The sequence below is a fragment of the Anoplolepis gracilipes genome, chromosome 13 (assembly GCF_047496725.1).
Source record: "Anoplolepis gracilipes chromosome 13, ASM4749672v1, whole genome shotgun sequence".
Classification (NCBI taxonomy): domain Eukaryota; kingdom Metazoa; phylum Arthropoda; class Insecta; order Hymenoptera; family Formicidae; genus Anoplolepis; species Anoplolepis gracilipes.
Window position 1 is genome coordinate 9,807,388 of NC_132982.1, and position 19,265 is coordinate 9,826,652.

Consider the following 19,265-nt stretch of genomic DNA (forward strand, 5'->3'; position numbering starts at 1 on the left):
AACTCTGTCCAAATCTTGATCGGAAAGGAAGGGCACAAATCGATAACAAAAGCTTTTCTTGGCCTATCGGCTACCTTATTTACAGTGATCGCATTAATCGATAATAATAGCTCTCGGAGTACCAGCTCCGTGGATCTCATTCGGCGGATCCGTCAGTGACGCTCAACGCAAAATTAACTAGGAATGCAGAAGCCATATTATTTGCAAGTGTCGTTCGTTATCGTTATCTTGATTTCAATTTTATTTGATTTTATTTTGTCGCTCTCTCGATTGAGATCTCTACCCAGAATTTGTACCAACGATTGTTTTCCTCGCTTATTGTTTCTCCCCCTCTGTAAAATTTGAAACTTACAGGTATTTATTATTACTTATGGTTTCATATTTATTTTATTTTGTTTATTTACATCTTTTACTCTGCATTTATCTCTTTTTTTTTTTCTTTAAAATTAACATTAAAATTTAATTCAATTTTAATAAGAAAATAGCAAGAGGTGCAGAGTTAAATTTAATAGATTTCGATACAATTAGTTGCAAATTGATAAATTGTTTATACGACAAAATTAATAAATAGAATATCGGATATATTGGGTAAATTAAATAAATATGCTGCAATACGTTATATACATATTCAAAATAAAATTATATAAAAATCTTGTTTTTTTTTTAGATTAACTTTAGCAAGAATTATATTTGGATTAATCTGCGACGCGCATAGATCAATGAATTAGGAGCAAGAGGCTTTCGATATTATCGTTACCACGTTTGAAGAATCCCGTTTTAGTGGCCTTATTCTCAACAGCTCCAGTGGCGCAATTGGTTAGCGCACGGTACTTATAAGACAGTGTTCGTGGAGCAATGCCGGGGTTGTGAGTTCGAGCCTCACCTGGAGCATTTTTTTTTTCCATTCATATCGATGCTTGGACACATTAATACGCAAACTGATTTAATTGTTTTGCAATTCCTCGCGATTTAGCATTATTTACGACCAATTATATTATATCAAATTGTCGAACATGATGAGAAAGTTTATTAGCGATATTAAGAAGTCGTTAAGAGATTTTTTTGGAGACGTAAAACTTATATATAGAGTATGTTATAGCATAATAAAATATGTTATATTGAAAAGTAATGTTTTTAAAGTAGCATTCACATTTTATATGACTATTATATATGTAAAATATGTATATTTTTTTCAGAGGAAAAAATTAATGGCGCCAAAAGAAGTGTGCATATATATATAACATCGGCAATGTCGGACTGGAAATCTGGAAATGGATGAACCGTGTGATCGTATGCTAGTCACAAGAAGAAAGAAAGAGAGAGAGAGAGAGAGAGAGAGAGAGAGAGAGAGAGACGCTTTGACCCAAATTGACCGAGATATGTATAATGGACAGCGCGAGAGGGAGGACGACATATCCCGCGTTATCGTTATTAATGGCAGCCGCGTTAAAATCGAGGATGCGAACGATGTTTTATGCTAAGTACTTGATCGTCAACCAAATCACGAAACCTATTAAATGGACCGGCTATCGATGTTTCATGTTGATGTTCATCGCGGCGCGGAACAATGACCGATTTCATAAAGGTGTGTACGCTTTAAAAGCCCACCAGCAGATTCTTCGATCGTCAGTTACATTCCGCTATTCAAATTGAAAATGTCTCGATCGTATTATAATTCGCAGTGCAAAACGTGCCCGACGCAGGTGATTATCTTGAAAATTTTTACAATTATATAATTTGTATTCCTAATTTTTACTTGTAAATTTAAAAAAATTTATTCTGTCTAGCGTTTAAAAACTTGAATTATATTAATTGCGAGAAACAAAATTTTTACATAATATTTCAAATGTATATAATTTCGTGTTTGTAATTGCGTATATAATAACAAACTAAAATTATAAAATTAAATGATTGATTTTAATATAACGATTATTGCAGGTATATCGATGGCTTTTCTTCGTCAGTGTGATATCCTCGAGAAACTTGCTTACGGAGGGATTAGAGTCTCGGGACGCTGTCTTTGTAAATTTCCATCGCAGATACAACGTTTCTAAGGTGGCATTACTCCACAACGACGGTTATTTACCTCCTCCAGCTTCGATTCCGGAATTCTCCTTGCCGGAGGTGATCGATAATAGAAATGTAGCAGAAACGAACGAGACCAGAAACTATCCCAACGCATTGTATCAGCTCCCTGACCGGGATTCCTCGCGAGCCTTCACGCGCAAGGGTTTGCAAGACATGAGGTATCTTGGGAGCACCGGGTTACAGGCACTCCAACATCATCGACGACCCACTTTTCCACAAGGCAAACACTCTCGACAGACTACAACCCCGTCTCTTCTTCCTCCTCCTTCGCCTCCTCTTTCTCTTCCTGCTCTCGATGGTGAAACACCAACGTCCTTCGCAAATCATATCAACATAGAAGAGATGTCTTGTCAGAATGCGAGAGATGAATTGTTCTTCAGGTAATCCAGAACGCTTAACTCTCAGCGCTTTTTGTTGTTTCTTTTTTCATTCATTTATTTTTAAATATAATTTTGCAACAAAACAAAAAGAGAATATAAAATTTTTTTTATAACTAAACAGCCTAAATCAATTGATCAAAATTTACAAACTTTAACGATGTTTTATCATATTTTTTCGAGTTTGATTTAGATCATTTTTTTACACCTGTATAATATGATTTGTTACCATAGAGCATCCATCAAAACACCGAAAAACTTGGCTTCGCCGGTGATAGATAACGTAATGCATGAAACTTGTCAAGTGGTAGCAGTCAGGAATTCTTATCGTATTAATTTTGAGAGGGATCAAGTCTGGAATTGCGGGGTCATTGATTGTTCCGTGGACGGTAACCAATCGTACTGCCTCGAGCTAAGATTTCCAGTGATTTCCGGTCTACGTTTAAGAGACGATCACAGAGTAACGTTGCGATGTAAAACACAGGACAAGATCGCGTATCATACGAAGCGGATCAGCGTGAAAAGTTTGGAAGTGTAAGAAAGATGTGTCATTTATCTTCTGGTAGAAGCAAAAATGAGCTTTCATCTGATGAGAAATGTCGGGTTATATTCTGATATGTACGTTATTTTCAGGAAAGCGAGAAACGTCCCGAGGATGTTAAACGGTGGTTCCAAGAACGTTCTGGACGTGGATGTGGGACTATTTAGGAAGACTTACAACTCGGAAAACATTTTCGATACAAGGATACAATCAGGCGGCACTGTCGTTCTCGGCGAAGAGATTTTGCTGCGCGTGTTAGTCAACGGTGACGACGGTAAGCGCATTAGAGTGCTAGTAGCACAGTGATAGTACTGGTACACATTTTTATTCCTTTAGTAAGACAAATGGTGTTTCTGAAACTCCGACAGGAACTTTGTGTAACTTGCAAAATCTTGCAATCTCCTAGATCGATAAATTTATCCGAAAAAAGACAAACGTAACAAAAATATTATTTATATAATTTTACTAAATTATATATACAATCAAAATATAATGATTAATCAATACACTCAAGTATACGAATGAAAATTAGAATTACATGACATTATTAATTTTCTTTCTTTTTCTCTGTGATTGAATGGTATAAAAATATTTCATTGCTAATTATGCGATTCTAATTTTTATTTTTACCGTTCCACGTATCTCTAAGGTTGGCGACACTCCAAGATTGGCCAAGTGACGATGCATTATGTGGAAGAGAGACAACAACAAAAGGTTGTTAATAGTTTGTGGATCCTGAACAAGGACGGTTGCTTAAATTCAGACGTACGCGAAATTTGTCCTCGGGAACAGTACATGGCATCGCCATTGGAGAGCTACCTAATCTTCCAGGCATTCATGTTCGAGGGCATGAAGGAGACTGACGAAATTTCTCTCACCGTGAAGGCGATGGCGTGTTTGGAGCCTGCGGATTGCGTTCTGGATTGTCCTGCTGGTCACGTCAGACGCGCCAGGAATGTTCCAGATCGAAATAATACCGTCGAGTGGCAAGATGACATAGTCCTACGAGTAATTCTTCCAAAATACGAATCACGCATCTCGCAAAATTATTATTTAGCGATCTTGTTATTGGCAATAGCGTTATTCGTGTTAATCGCATTATTGCGGATCATTAAAACCTCGCTTCGACGAAAGATAACAAAATCATGAATAAATTTAAATGTTTAATAAAAAAATTAAAAATATGTAATAATCGCTGCTAGTATATTATGCGGATAAATAACTTTTCGTTTATTTTAATATAACTGCCAGGGCAATTTTACGATATTTTAATAATGATTATATACATGCGGCTAATATCTGATCTCATAAAACGCGATTTGGCATTTCCCATGCATCCAGCTCGCAACACAGCTTTAATCCGACCGCAAACAATGCGAGAGACGCGAATACGCTTCTCACGAACGGATCCCTGCTCAGAGTGTACACCATACAAGCCAGAGAGCACGTGCATACGTCTTCAAAGTAGCTGAAGCCCTTTGTCAAATAATAATGATCTACGATCCGTTGTCGTTCCTTCAATTTGCGTATAAAGCGTTCTACGAATACAAAGTAATTTCGATTTATAAAATGTAAAATAAGGTATAAATGATACGTATAAATTTCCTTAAGAAGGGGAAAGTCAATACTTCTCGGAAAATGATAGTACTAAAGTTTCCTCTTCCTGAAAAATAAACTAATTGCTCGCCTTTCTGTTCCTTTACTAAAGGGCACGTCTCGTCACAAACATCTGCAGTTACAGGTTTGCGCGAGACGATTCGGTTCACTTTTTCAGGTACTTCTTCCTGTCGTTCTTCAGGCTCTCTGACAGGTCTGTCGCGATCGATTTTCTCATACACCGCATTCCTTGAAATTCCTTCACGCATCGCTCTCGGCTCCTCCGGAATTTCCTTCGCTATTACGGCGGGCAGAAACTCCTGCAATTCCTCGGCGATAAATTTTTCGTAGTCAGTAATGCCTTCTTCGCCTTCACCATATTCTACCGGCTTCTCTGGTTCAACTGGAATTATCATTTGGAATTAGTGTGTTAATCAAGTTTCTTTATAAGAAAATTCATTTTGCTCTTAATTACAATCCTCTTCTAGTTCCTGTGGTAATTCCAGTTCGATCTTCTTTGCAACCGCCGGCTCGATTCCATCCTCGATGATTTCAGCTTTTTCAGTTGGTATCTTTTTTACGGATTCCGCTACAGTAATTTCACTCACTAATTCTTTTTCTTTGATTAAATCGATTATTTCTTCATCAAGATCTGCTATCTGTTCCACCGGAACAACAGCTTGTTCCTGAGTGTTTACGATTTCTCGGACAAATTCCTCTTTTTCAACCAAATCGATTTTCTCATCATCGCGATCCGCTATCCTTTCCGTGGGGACGACTACTTGTTCCTGGACAATTTGAAATTCTTCTTCTTTAACCAAATCGATTTTCTCATCATCACGATCCGCTATCCTTTCCGTGGGAATAGCTACTTGTTCCTGGACAATCTGAAATTTCTCTTTTTCAACCAAATCGATTTTCTCATCATCACGATCCGCTATCCTTTCCGTGGGGACGACTACTTGTTCCTGGACAATCTGAAATTCTTCTTCTTCAACTAAATCGATTTTCTCGTCATCGCGATCCGCTATCCTTTCCGTGGGGACGACTACTTGTTCCTGGACAATCTGAAATTCTTCTTCTTCAACTAAATCGATTTTCTCGTCATCGCGATCCGCTATCCTTTCCGTGGGAACGACTACTTGTTCCTGGACAATTTGAAATTCTTCTTCTTCAACTAAATCGATTTTCTCGTCATCGCGATCTGCTATCCTTTCCGTCGGAATGACAACTTGTTCCTGAACAATCGGAAATTCCTGGACGATTTTTATTTCCTCGACAACTGTTTCTTCTTGAATAGGTCTTACTTCGACGATATCTTCTCTTGCTTTAAATGGTACCTCCTCAATTTTTTCATGATAATTGATTGGTTTTTTATAATCTACATCGATCACTTCTTCTTGTATTTCTCTAAATTCTTTGGTAACATCTGGTGGAAGTCGTGCATATATATCGTTTTTCTGCGGAAAAATTCCATCACACAGCCAAGGCGCTTTCTCGACTATTTTGTAAAGATAAGGATTGAAATTTTTTTTTTTTTTAACTTGTTAATAATGCGTTGATTCTAAAACATATAAAGTGATGTACTTTCTGCACGAATGTATTTCTTCACTTTAGGACAAGTTGGAGGACACTCATATCTTATAGATTCACTGGACATTTAGAAATTTTATGTGATGTGATTTGCCTTGTACTATATTACATGTTTATATATGAGATAAATTTATTATTTTATAGTATGATGAAATTGGTGAAATGTGATATACAAAATTTCGATTTTCTATTTTCAACATTGTCTATTTTCTTATCGCTTTTTTTATCACTTATAATAAGGTTGACAAGCAAATTTTAAAAACTCTAAATTTAGATGTGGTTTGCAATTGATTTGTATCTATATTCGTTTTATAGATTCATCAAGTTTTTGACAAGCGAACGGAACGATGAATTCATCCCGTGAAAGCGTTCCAGATTACTTAAACAAAAATATATTCCCGACTTTATTAAGCGCAATGGAGGAGATGTTACATGAAGCTGATCGTCGAAATGCTCTAGAAGTATATTATTTTTTAGATAATTGTATTGTAGATATTTTTACAATCAATGTAAAATATATCTTAGAACAAAATATACTATGCTTTATAGACACATAAATGCTCTTTCAATGGATTGGATTATCTCGCAGAGATCCTTTGGAATCGAAATTTGCGTCATCCAAGTAGATTGTGTACATGGCTGAATGTGTTTGACATACCGCAATTTAAACTATGGCTAAAATCACAGTAAGGAAATAAAATATCTTGCTTTTTCTTAATACATTCGTAAAGAAATTATTTTTAAAATTATTTTCTTAGTCCTAGGCCAACTTATCCAAAATCTTGGCTATGGAGTGAAGAAAATGCCGCCTTACACATACAAAGACACGTTCGTGGTTGGCTCGTTAGAAAGAGAGTGGATGTTGAGGAGATGCGCCAATTTTGGAAGGTATCAGTATGATTGAGAACAAGAAATTAAAACATAATAACTGTCATATAAATTGTAGGTCATGCGCACAGAGAAAATGGACAGTTTTACTCCTCAACTTGATTATACCTTTAATAAAACAGAGTTTTGAAAGTGTTAGACTGATCGTTTTATCTTTGTTTCTTGCTTAAAATAATTTATTGCATCATTTTTCAGAACTTATAAAATATTTATTACTTTAATTCTATAGAAATTAAATACATGCTCTCACAAAGGTGCAGCGTCTTTTAACTTTAAGAAAAGAACACTAGATTCATCCAGACTAAAATTTAGTTTCACCGTAGGACTTTCACCCTCTTCCGCTAATCTGTAATTCTTTTCGCTTCCTCCGACAAAATTATATTTAAGAGGTAATTTTGTTTTCTCGGATACATTATTTCCTTTTGCCTTCATCTGACTTATAATGATTTGTGAAAGTAACGGTGGAAGATCTGTTGTTCTAGGTAAGATTTTCTTCTCTGGCAATCTCGTATTCTCAAGATACAAATGCTCCTGATCTTTGGGTATCAATATATAATCAGCCTTGTAAGTCGCAGAATCCAGCTGAACAGGTTTCGGGTTTTTATAACCGCGGAAAACTTTCTCGACTAGTACCATAATCTTACGGTCGGTCTAAAATAAATTACGTCAAGATATTTCGGTGCAAGCAACATTATACATTACAATTAATGATATTGTTTTTTTTTTTTTTTTTTTTAATTAATACTTACATAAGGCTCATCGGGCAAGGGCATTGCAGCGACTTTCAGTATCTTCATGTAACAGGCTTCGGGATATCTTTGAAAGCGATTCCTTACTACGAGTCTTCCGACACCGAAGTTTTTCAAATTTCCCAAGATTTCCCATAAGGGTTTCCCTTTAAAATCTGTCGTGCGACCGATGAGTTTTATGGGCATCGTGTAAATGGTAAACCACGTATATAACTCGTGTCAATATAATCGTTGACCGGCTGGTTGTCACAGATTTTTCTCTTATCGATTGACTTGACATATGAATTCACTTCGTCTAAATATTTTTCAACATTATTTTCTGTTATTCGTAAAGACACAATATTGAAATTAATTCTGTATTTCACGAAAATCACATATATGTTATACAAGTGATGCTAATATTTCGAGAGAGGTTAGATTAATGTGTCGTTTTTTAATTTAAAGGGAGACAACAGATGGCGCTAGTAACCCCGAATTTATCATCGGGCATCCTCGGTTATGCTCGGCCATGTTCGCCGATTCAAATTTCATCATTTAGTGCAACAACCGCGCGAGCAACGCACGCACTAGTCGCATAATTATACAAGGTATGTTAATTAACTTTCTAAACCACAAACAAGCATCTCTTAATTTTATGGATGTTCTGAATTATTTTCTTGACATCTATAATGTTTGAATATTTTGATAATCGACGTAAACGTAAAGTAATGTAATTTGTCAAAATGCCAGTAACACAGCATTGCAAAGTAACCCAGGTAGAAGAGAAAGTCACAATAATGTCATCAAAATGATTAAAAAATAATGGAAAAGGGAGTTTTTGTAGTCATATTCTCATCATTTTGACGTCATTTGACATTATACTATCGTGATTTTCGGTTCTACTTGGGAATAAAAGCTAAATTTTGCACAAAGATAATTTAGGAAATTACCCATTTTATGCACAATTTCTTGAAATATTTACTTATTTTTACAATTGCAGGAAAATTCCGTGGACGATGGAGATCAAAGTTAGATATCAAAATACATTCAGCAGGAAAAATACATTGGTTTTTATGTGTAAGAGTTGTTTATTATTATGCATTAAAAATAAGTTATCGTACAATAAGTTAGAACATTTGAATTAAAAAAATGCTTACTCTAAACAAGATACAAGTTTGAATAGCGAATAAATTTACATGTATATATATAAGTTTTTTCTCTGTCTTAAGATGGCTGTTAATAATTATTAACAAAATTTTACAGATGTTCTGAATTATTTTTTTGATATCTATAATGTTTGAATAATCGAGGTAAACGTAAAGTAATGTAATTTGTTAAAATGCCAGGATTGCAATGTAACCCAGGTAGACGAGAAAGTCACAATAATATCAAAATCCATCAAAATGATTAAAAAATAATGGAAAAGTGAGTTTTTGTAGTCATATTCTCGTCATTTTTACGTCATTTTGACTATCGTGATTTTCGGTTCTACTTGGGAATAAAAGTTAAATTTTGCACAAAGATGATTTAGGAAATTACTTATCTTATACACAATTTCTTGAAATATTTATTTATTTTTACAATTGCAGGAAAATTCCGTGGACGATGGAGATCGAAGTTAGATATCAAAAGACGTTCAACAGGATAGAAGAAAAATACATAAGTGTGTATGTGTAAGAGTTGTTTATTATTATATTAAACTGAGATAAATATATATATATATAAACTATTGCAAAGAAAATGCATTACTCGACGATCCGAACACTCGAATCATATTTCGCGAAAAACTCGACGCAAAAACATAACTTGATACACGCGACCTAGACTTATGCATTAATAATAAGTTATTGTACAATAAGTTAGAACATTTAAATTAAAGAAATGCTTACTCTAAACAAGATACAAGTTTGAATAGCGAATAAATATACATGTGTATATATATATATATATAAGTTTTTTCTCTGCTTAAGATGGCCGTTATTAACAAAATTTGTCTACACAGAAATAAAATTCGCATTTCAATAACATATAATAAATAGGTATAATATGTATATAAATATATACCTCTCTCTTCTCTCTTTCTTTATAATTATAATTAAAATATCCCGAGTTATAGAAATTATTGATAGAATTTTTTACACATCGGATGATAAAGATTGCTCAATTTCGCGAAATTTGAGATATTGATAAGTTAATTTTGTTTATACATGGAGAATATAGGGTTCATCATTGATCGAACTAATTTTTCTTTTTTAGTAGTCCACGATTTGATGGATATAGTCAAGATAATGGGAAACACGCGTGTAAACGCCAGGTACGCCGATCTGGCCGCAACCGATGCCCCAGGAAACCACTCCTGCTAATTGCCAACGGCCGTGACGCTCGCATACCATTGGACCGCCGCCATCGCCCTTACATGCGTCTTTGCCCTCCTCGCCACCGGCGCAGATGAAGCCCGGATGTAAATTGAAGCTGGGTCCGAGCCGCGTCCGTCTCATCTGCTGCTCGCACACATGATTGCTGACAACAGGTACGTCCACCTCCTTCAGTTTGTTTTGATACTTGCCGTTGTCGAAGGCGTTCTTGCCCCATCCGGTGGTCCAACATCTACCATGTATTATGATTATTTGTTAATTTGAATGAAGATGTGCTACATCTCTTTATAAAAATATCGCTTAGAAAAATTGAATGTTTATTTGTACTTATTTCATATTTAATGATACGGAGAATTTTTAGATTAATTATAACCACACGCACGCACAATTTTTGACATGTGTCATTTTTTTTAGATAATTTTATTTGCGTGTGTTATTAATAATATAACAATGGCAACTAAAAAAAGTCATCATATGAGTCACAATATACTAATATGAGGATTTAAAACACGATTAATAATAATTTAATAATATTTGCTACACGTTTGATAATGTTTTAAAATTTTTCAAATTCTCGAAAAGGTGCGTAGTAACATCTAATCTTAAAAATATAGGATATATTCTAGATTTACCGATAAAAATATTTTAGGGATATACATATATATATATATTGCGATTATTTTTTATCTTTAAATGCTAGTCTGTTACGAAATTTTTTCTGCACTATATTTTGTAATTAATTATTTTGCAAATTCAGAAAATTCAAATTATAAAAGTTTAAATTCATCAATTTTGAATTTTTAATTGTTGAATAATATTTGTTTACGCAATTCGCTATTGGATTTTGTAAATTAGAGGGAACGTACCTTGCTCCTGTAAAGTCGTCATATTTGTCCGGTAAACAGGCTGCGCTAATGTGAGGATTTTTTCCGAAATCGACGTCATAATCCAGTTTGAGAATAGCGATGTCGTTTGCGAGAGTACCGGCATAAAATTCGGGATGCACGAAAACGCTGACGATGTCGCGTTCGATGTAGGGGTAGAATTCGACGTCATTGTTTACATCCCATTCACCCAGTCTTGCTCGAAGATCACGACCAGCGTGAGTCTTGACGCAATGGGCAGCAGTGACGATGTAACGTGACGAGATCAGTGTACCTCCGCAAACATAAACGCTTTCGGAAGGGTCTTTTTTCAGGATGGCAACTTGCCATGGATATTCACCTGAGTTGGAAAATTCATTTTATATAATAGAACAACATTTGTAATTAAATATTATTTTATCTATAAAATAATATTTTTAATGTTTATATAAGATACTTGAAATAATATACACAAATTAATATCTTAATTAGAAAAATATATTAAAGTGTCAAATATCTATAAAAAGTTGATATTTTTGAAATTTAGTATAATAATAATTTTAGATACAATAAAACGACGGCTTCGGTTTTTTTTGGAATATTTATTATTAAACTAGGTCAACACACATATCTGCTTGTTGTTGGCGATCGATAAATAATAATATCAAATTAAACGTTTATGAAAGGAACTATTTTGAAAGAGAAAGAAAGATAGTAAGTTCCTGAAATATATTTTTCAAAATATCTTCAATTCAGATTGTCGATTCCTTTTCAACTAAATGCTGTTGGTTCAATAAATTGTATTAGGAATCACGTACCGAATTCAGAATCTCCTTCGATGTAGGCCGGGGTCTTGATGCGGCCATTGATACCTTGTGCGTTTCTAACTCCGCATTGAGCGGGTCGCGGGCGTGCTCCAATTACGTGCGATTTCTGACAGCAGACGTGATGGGAACTGCAAACTGACGGACGTCCACCGTATCGTCTCTGTAAATAGAAATAGGTCGATTAATCGATCTCGCGACGAATCGGAGCCTCAACGACGCACGTGTTTTACTTATCGTGTGTATTCTCGATTTTTATCTGTATTATACATTGCCGGTTGACGCTCAGTTTGACAGTCTCGCGTTCGTAAGTTCGCAGAGTCGGTATCGACGGTATCACCGTGGTCGTCCTCTATCGTGCCGCCGACAGCTTAATCACTTACACGGCGGCTCTATCACCTATTACCAACCGATTAAGTCTGCTCAGCAGAGCGAACAGACGGTCCTTACCTCCGACCTTGTTTCGTTAAACGTATCGCGTTTCCTTCTGTCCGAGAAGGTAATCTTTCCGCTCATCTGTCGTTCATCGGTGGATTTCCGCGTAGACTCCTCGGTCGCAGACTTGGTTTTGCCTTTGGCGTTTCTCGCGCGAGCGTTCCTGTAGTAATCATCGTCCGCATAATCGTCCGAATAATCGTAATCGTCATCATAATCATTGTTATCGTCTTTATAATAGGAAGGATAATATCCGCCTTGATAATGAGGCTTGTGATAGGTCGGATAATGCTCGCCCTGGTGATGATGAACGCCAGGCGATGGATAGAACGGAGGTCTCGACGGATAATGATGGATCGGTTTCTCATGATGCGTGTGATAATCGGGAGCGTAAACCGCGTCGTATCCGCCATATCCTCCGTAATGCCCGCCGTAATGCCCGCCGTACAAACCGTATTTCTTGTAAGCCAGCAGATGGCCGAGTTTGCGAATAAGTCCTGGATTGGGTGTCACGTGGAGATTTACGTATGGCTTAACGACCTTCTCGCCATACTCGTCTTTGGTAACTTGCACCGCTACGAGCGGATTCACGGAAACCGGACCTAGATTTATGCCCTGTCCACCGATTGGCCCATAGCCGGGCGTGTACCCCGGGATCCCAAGGGGATTACCAGGGTGGGGCGCGATCGGACCACCGGTCTGCGGTAGGCCGAAACTGACGCCCCAGGTCGGCTTCACGTTCAGTTTCGAGGTGTCCAGATTGCTGTCCACCGTCAGTCTCTGCAACGAGAGAGAGTCGAACAAATTCACGTGGAGAACCGTAGAGTAGTCTCTGTATGTCTCCCTCTCTCGTTTTTTTTTCTTTTTTTTTTTTTTTTTTTTTTTTCGGAAGGATTAGTCACGTCGTGATTATAGGCCAGCTAGACTTTCTCGCCGCGCTTTTCGCTTCCCTCGCTCGCGCTTTTGTTAAAAGTGTTTGTTTGTTTGACCCAGATCGCATGAGTTTCGATGTCCTTTGTTACGGCGACTTCTAAATCTATCGTTTCTAATTCGTCTAATTGCATGGTTGCATCTAAGACGAATCGACTGAGCGTGTCAAACTGAGTGATGTGTTAGAACGATAATGTTTACATATACAATAGCTGTTATATAATAGCAAGCATTATTCTACATGTTCAATGAATATTCGAATCGAGCTTTCGATATGGTTCGATCAATTAATTTTGTTTAACTTTAATTTCAATTAATTTTTTATTTAAATTCATTTAAAACATATCGATTGTCACATATCGTCTGCTCGAAACTTGCAAGAAAAGCGAGAGAGAGAGAGAGAGAGAGAGAGAGAGAGAGAGAGTCCGAATCAACTTACTTCTTGTATCTCTTGCTTGTCGTCCTTTTTGATAACGTGCTTGACATCTCTGCGATTTCGCTTCGTAACTTTCGTCTCGGTCTGCTCGTTTTTCGCCTGTTCGATTTGCTCGGTCTCGTTTACTCCCTTGGGCACTCGCACGACGCTCATGGTACCGTTTCCATCGGTGATCACCACGTCGACGGTTTCGGCTTCGATGTCCTTATCAAGATTGCGTGGATCAATTGCCAAGTAGAGATCGTCTTTACGGCCCACGTGATTGATCGTGGTGCATCGATCGTACGGTACGCACACGCAATCCTCGTTGGACGTGGCGCCGTAGTTGCTATCGGCACCATTGTTGACCTGATAATCGCCGTTATTTGGGAAATTACCCGGAAACTGATTATTAGGGCCATATTGTCCAACGGAACCGCTAAACTGCTTGCCGCTCGGCCTTTCGTAAACTGGATAACGATCGGCGTAACTATTCGTGGAGGAGACGGATGGACCGCTGTTACTCGTGGGCGTCTTGATTTTGAACGCTTTTTTGTAATCGTCGAAATCATTGAACGTGGCACCATAACTACCGCCATTTCCATAACCGTACGTGCCGAGCCCGTTACCACCGAGCGTAGGAGACGAGATTGCAACGGGATTGGGCGCGATGCCGGAGTTTACACCACCGTCTCCGTGATGATAATGATGGTGAACGTGCTGCTGAACGGCCGAGGAGCCGGGTTGATGTAGAACTACCTGTTTCTTGTCGATAAACTTGTCCTCGAAGTCAGGTTCAATATCAACGCCCGACTCGTATATAGGTTTAGACCCGAATGGGGGGGAGAAACCGGGCTTCTTGTATCCAGGGTAAGGTCCAACGAAACCGGACGGTGGTCTACCAAACGTCGGTCCTGGATAAACATTGGGTCCCAGCGAAGAGCCGAAGCTCGGAAGTAGCGGCACGGGTTTTGCAGGGCCGTAAGGACGTTTGACGGGTATAGCAGGAAGTGGATGACCCACCGGTTTAATGGTCACCGGTTGAGCGTAAATGACGTCATGCGGGTGAATATCACGATGTGGAGAATAATAAGGACGTCGTCCTTCCACGTCCTCGCACTAGAAAGAAATTAATATGTCGTTGAAAGCATTTTTTTTTTTTAACTCGTATAAAAAATCAGGATTTAACGTGTAAGTCGTAATTTTTGAGAACGTTTAAGAATCGATAATGTAACTTTTCACTATAAAGGAAGAGAGAGAAAAAAGATACTTTTTCATTAAACTATATATTACATTATTAATATAATATTGTTATATATATATATATATATATATATATATATATTAATAATAAAATATATATATTAATATTATTAATGTTATATATTAATAATCATATATTGATTATTAATCATGGATATTAATAATATTTCTATTATTATATATGCACTGAAAAAACATAATGTTGAATCAACAATATTATTGTAGTTGAAATTTATTTTATTAATTCAACTTTATTAAGCAAATTAATACGCCACGTAATTTATAAAATAAATTTCACCTACGATGATGTTGTTGATTCAACATTATTATTTTTTTTTTTTTTTTTTTTTTTTTTCATTGTAAATACTTATAAAAAGTGCTATTTTTTTACACACTCACTTGCATCAAACCAAGAGAACAGAGTTTGTCCCTGATGTAATTACGCGCCACAGTATCATTGCCGAGTTGAAGAGCACTTTTTACTTCAGGATCAGAATAGACTTGTTCGTAACCCTCGAGATTGCGACCCTGCCGATTGGATACGAGAATGTCGTCAATTACAGATTCTATCTGTAATTAAGCAACATCTTAGGAATATGCATTCTTCAGCTAGATGCAGATTTTGATATGTCGAAAACTTAATTCCAATTTTAATCACGTTTCATGTTTAATATTGAAAGCTTTTATTCTTACCGATTGTTCACTGAGAACTTGGGCGACTCCGCTGGCGCCTGATTGAATATTCGCGTTGTATACCAACGATTGTTGCGATTCCTTCTGTTGCGTATCAGGGGCGTCGAACGTGACAGGATGATATTTCTCTTGTTCCTCGTTCGAGACTTGAATTGAGTCTTGATTCTTCCACGGTTGCCATTGTTGTTGCGAAGAGTCACTCGGCGTTTCGTATACTTGAGTACAAAGCGCTTTGCTCGCTATTGCCAAGCAAGCTATCAGGATGAACTGCGTTCTCATCCTGTAACAAACAACGAGAAAGATCTAATTTTATTTTTTAAAATAATCTAGTTTATCTAATTTTTTCATTCTACGATTACAAATATTATATGAAACTTTTTCTTTAATTTTCTGTCTTACTTATAATCTCTCACCATTAATCAAATCTATAACAGATTATATTTTATCATCTTATTTCTTTATTCTTGTTTATAGTTTATATTGTTACAAAATGTATTTTTAGATTTAAATTTCTTAAAAACTATTATTTTAATTCAATTTAACATACTTATTTTTTTTTTTTTTTTTGTATTATTCTAGTTCTTTTCTACTGTTTAATCTATTTTAATCCTTGATGAAGTAAAGCTCTTTGCGATTTTCTATTCTCCAATTATCGTGAGAATCTCCCAACAATTTCTCCATGAATGCCAGCTGTGAATTTATGTGAAAGTGTATCTCACTTTTCTCCGTTTGGTTTTATTAGTCGTGACCGCGATACAGTAGCTTTATACGTATATCTCCAGTCAATATCGAATTCGTGTGAAACACAGACAGTGTGTTTTTTTTTTAGTTTCATATGTAATTACTCGTCTAAAGTTTAGAAAATTTTACCTTAAAGTCTTTCCGATATATCTTTCATTGTTCTCGTAAAGATAAGTCTTATTGTTTCACTAGAATAACATTCTTACTCATCCACGTGTAGATAACAATTTCCGGTAATGGTACCGGACCGACTAAGGCTGTCTTGCGTGAAGACGTATGCAATTATACGGATGGGACTAACGAAAGCGAGAGGAAGTCGGGTGAAAGTCGTTTAACCGGTTCATATAAATACTATTGTGACATTTCTTGCCGGGGCCTGGTACATCTCTCTCCTCAAATATATTTCGTTCCGAAATCCCTTTATGGACACGGGGAAAGCAATTGCGTAACGAATGCAGTCTGATGTTTGTACAGTGGTGAAATGATTTGAATTTTAAATGAGATCAAACATTTAACACGTTTCAAACGACTCCACATCTTTACGATTGCTTGATACGCGGATTTTAGAGAGAAACCGCTGTATTTGGTAAAGATATATTATATATACATAATACAGTTGTGTGTGTGTGTGTGTGTGTGTGAGTGACGCATCTTTCGTTTACCACCTACGACAGTGAAAGTTGTTACGTCTTGTTTACGCACGGATACTTCTAATTTCTTACTTCTCACCTTGCCTTGACATCTAGTTAAAGTGCCGATTCGTGTATATCGATCTATTCTGACGTTCGTTTAATGAAACTTTCTTCAATCGCGAATAGCACAGTTAATTTTATACTCAATATTTATCACAATAAATCAATCAGTTTAAAGGAGGTCGAGATAGTAGGAAAATTATATCGTCCTAGATCAATCGAGTAACTGAATAACTTGGATAACAGTTTGAAACTTTAATATTTCTTTATTACGTAAATTGTTATTAAGAATTATTATGTGAATAAAAAAAAAAAATATTAAAAACTTTTTGAGAAATTTTATTTACAGTTATAAATTGCTATTATTTTTTTATTCCAATTAAATAATGTTTTAGCTTTTTTTATTGTGACGCTACAAAAAAAAAATACTTAAATTTATAAGTAAAACAATAGTTGAAAGTTTTCTGTAAAAGTTTTATCTTTTTTTAAACAGTAGTTTAAACAATAATTGATCATAAATAGCGATACATAACGATCTTTTCATTAAATATTCAAAAAGCAAAATGATAATTTGCATTTAGTTTGCAAATAATAGTAGGTCAGATATGCTTGACAAATCAACGAATCTGAATAAGGACAAAGCAGAGATGGTACGTTTAAATGGGAGAAAGTTTTTGTATAGAGATGGAGCGATGCGTAGGCGGTGTCTTTTCACTTCTATTTTCAACAACGCACTCATATTTTATATATTTTATGATATATATGCATTGTGTGTGTGCTAAAAAAATATATCGGAGAAATCGTCGTTCAATACAAACCACCTGCTGAACAAATACAATAATGAAAATATAGATATTACATTGCCAATCGGAGGTGGAGGGGTAATCAATAAAAATATTTTTTGTTTGTCAAGCGCGAAGAAATATTGTTTGGTCTGAAAAACAATGGATATTTCTGCTAGATTAGATAACAAACTGTTCTAGGATTAAACGAGATTTTGTATTTACTTTTTCAAATTTACATGTACATTTATATTACAATATTTGCATTTGTAATCAAAATTATAGTATTGCGTTTTCGAAAATTTGACCGTTACATTAAAGTAATTATTTGTTATTTACGTTGTTACGTGCTTATTATACCTGTAATATATTACAATTATTTTTATTGGTATATCCGATTACAATGTTGTGTTGTGCAGAATTAATTTTACATTTAACAAAACAATTCATCAATATCCAATCTCAACGTACATGAAAAATTTGTTTTCTCCCAATTGCTATGTATAGACATTTTTAACATTTTTAATTATTTATATATATATATTTTTTTTTATATGTTAAAATCTCTCTCTCTCTCTTTTTAGAGAGAAAAAAACCAAGTAGTAAAATAAAAGCTAATCTCTTATTTATATTATTTGTAAAATATCAAAATGATTTGTTGGAGTTTCTTGAAAATACACACCTGACTGTTGTCTCCGGATGCACTCGCGATAAACTGATTTTCTCGAGCGGTTCGCGATCACGTCTTATGTTCGGACTCTCGCTCTCTAACCGAATACTTTCTCCATGCACGACGTCGCCGTCTGTGCTTTTACCGAAGTCGCCTCGAATCTTATATACACGTCCCTTTCGAGGATGCTGGGCATCCGCTCAAACTATCGGTGGGGTACGTTCGTGAGTCATTTCACAGGCGGACATCCGTCTTTGTGATGCTTCTTTTACGATGAAACAAAGGGAATTTGGAAAAGTATAACTTGAGCGATGCAACACGCGCCCAGAGTATCGTATTTACTTTCTTGTTGCATATAGGTATTAAAAGTTTATTGCACTTTATATAGACGCTATTTTTTTTTTTGTTTTTTTGTTTACGTAATATATAATATCTTATTTCCCGGGAATTCACGTGTAAAGTAGTAAACAATATGCCGGTATACATGAAACTGTGGTTCACGTTATAATTGGTATTCTCTCGATATTTAGAATATTTATCGGAAAAATATATGGAGAGAAAAAACACAATATAAACTCTCCAATATATATATATATAGTTTACATCGGAGCTTTAGAAGGTATTTATATAACCTATTAATTCTGTATTGTGAGAAAGTAAAATAGTATATTTTCGCGCGTTTTCCAACATATTTTTATTTAATATTTACAACATTGAATTAAACATTTTTTTTTTAATATCAACTCTTTTCAAAAAATTTAAATAATTTAG

General features: G+C 35.7%; 4 protein-coding genes, 1 long non-coding RNA gene and 1 other non-coding gene across 8 annotated transcripts; 3 read left to right on the forward strand and 3 right to left on the reverse strand.

The window, feature by feature from the left end:
- Positions 1-167: 167 nt before the first annotated feature.
- On the forward strand, positions 168-4,155 carry LOC140672547 (uncharacterized). Its single transcript, XM_072904793.1, has 7 exons — positions 168-354; positions 668-1,088; positions 1,197-1,585; positions 1,939-2,468; positions 2,700-2,999; positions 3,099-3,280; positions 3,656-4,155. Exons 3-7 carry the CDS (start codon positions 1,568-1,570, stop codon positions 4,153-4,155), a joined length of 1,530 nt encoding a protein of 509 aa, XP_072760894.1. The 5' UTR covers positions 168-354; positions 668-1,088; positions 1,197-1,567.
- Trnai-uau (transfer RNA isoleucine (anticodon UAU)) lies at positions 799-891 on the forward strand. The gene is given in 2 exon segments: positions 799-836; positions 856-891. It is a non-coding gene; the product is annotated as a tRNA-Ile (tRNA).
- Positions 4,156-4,311: 156 nt separating the features above from the next.
- Positions 4,312-6,149, reverse strand: LOC140672333 (uncharacterized; the record flags this gene model as incomplete). The annotated part of the gene is made up of 3 exons (XM_072904381.1): positions 4,312-4,544; positions 4,694-5,005; positions 5,078-6,149. Coding segments are annotated over 3 exons (1,617 nt in total), but the record flags the coding sequence as incomplete, so codon positions are not given.
- A 1,001-nt stretch (positions 6,150-7,150) lies between these two features.
- Mrps34 (mitochondrial ribosomal protein S34) lies at positions 7,151-8,262 on the reverse strand. Of its 3 annotated transcripts, none has more exons than XM_072904796.1 (3): positions 7,833-8,262; positions 7,324-7,734; positions 7,151-7,191 (listed from the first exon to the last, which is right to left on the reverse strand). In XM_072904796.1, the coding sequence occupies exons 1-2, from the start codon at positions 8,016-8,018 to the stop codon at positions 7,330-7,332; spliced, it is 591 nt and encodes a 196-aa protein (XP_072760897.1). In that variant the 5' UTR covers positions 8,019-8,262; the 3' UTR covers positions 7,151-7,191; positions 7,324-7,329. The 3 variants fall into 3 exon arrangements, with proteins under 3 accessions (XP_072760897.1, XP_072760896.1, XP_072760895.1); XM_072904795.1 differs by having other exon boundaries at positions 7,300-7,734; XM_072904794.1 differs by having other exon boundaries at positions 7,151-7,734.
- Positions 8,263-8,291: 29 nt separating this feature from the next.
- Positions 8,292-10,160, forward strand: LOC140672554 (uncharacterized). The gene is made up of 4 exons (XR_012047913.1): positions 8,292-8,419; positions 8,812-8,888; positions 9,401-9,478; positions 10,068-10,160. It is a non-coding gene; the product is annotated as an uncharacterized lncRNA (long non-coding RNA).
- LOC140672551 (uncharacterized) lies at positions 9,304-18,620 on the reverse strand. The gene is made up of 8 exons (XM_072904799.1): positions 18,507-18,620; positions 15,610-15,889; positions 15,316-15,444; positions 13,678-14,772; positions 12,324-13,088; positions 11,868-12,036; positions 11,053-11,410; positions 9,304-10,418 (listed from the first exon to the last, which is right to left on the reverse strand). The coding sequence occupies exons 2-8, from the start codon at positions 15,886-15,888 to the stop codon at positions 10,064-10,066; spliced, it is 3,150 nt and encodes a 1,049-aa protein (XP_072760900.1). The 5' UTR covers position 15,889; positions 18,507-18,620; the 3' UTR covers positions 9,304-10,063.
- Between the last annotated feature and the right edge of the window lie 645 nt (positions 18,621-19,265).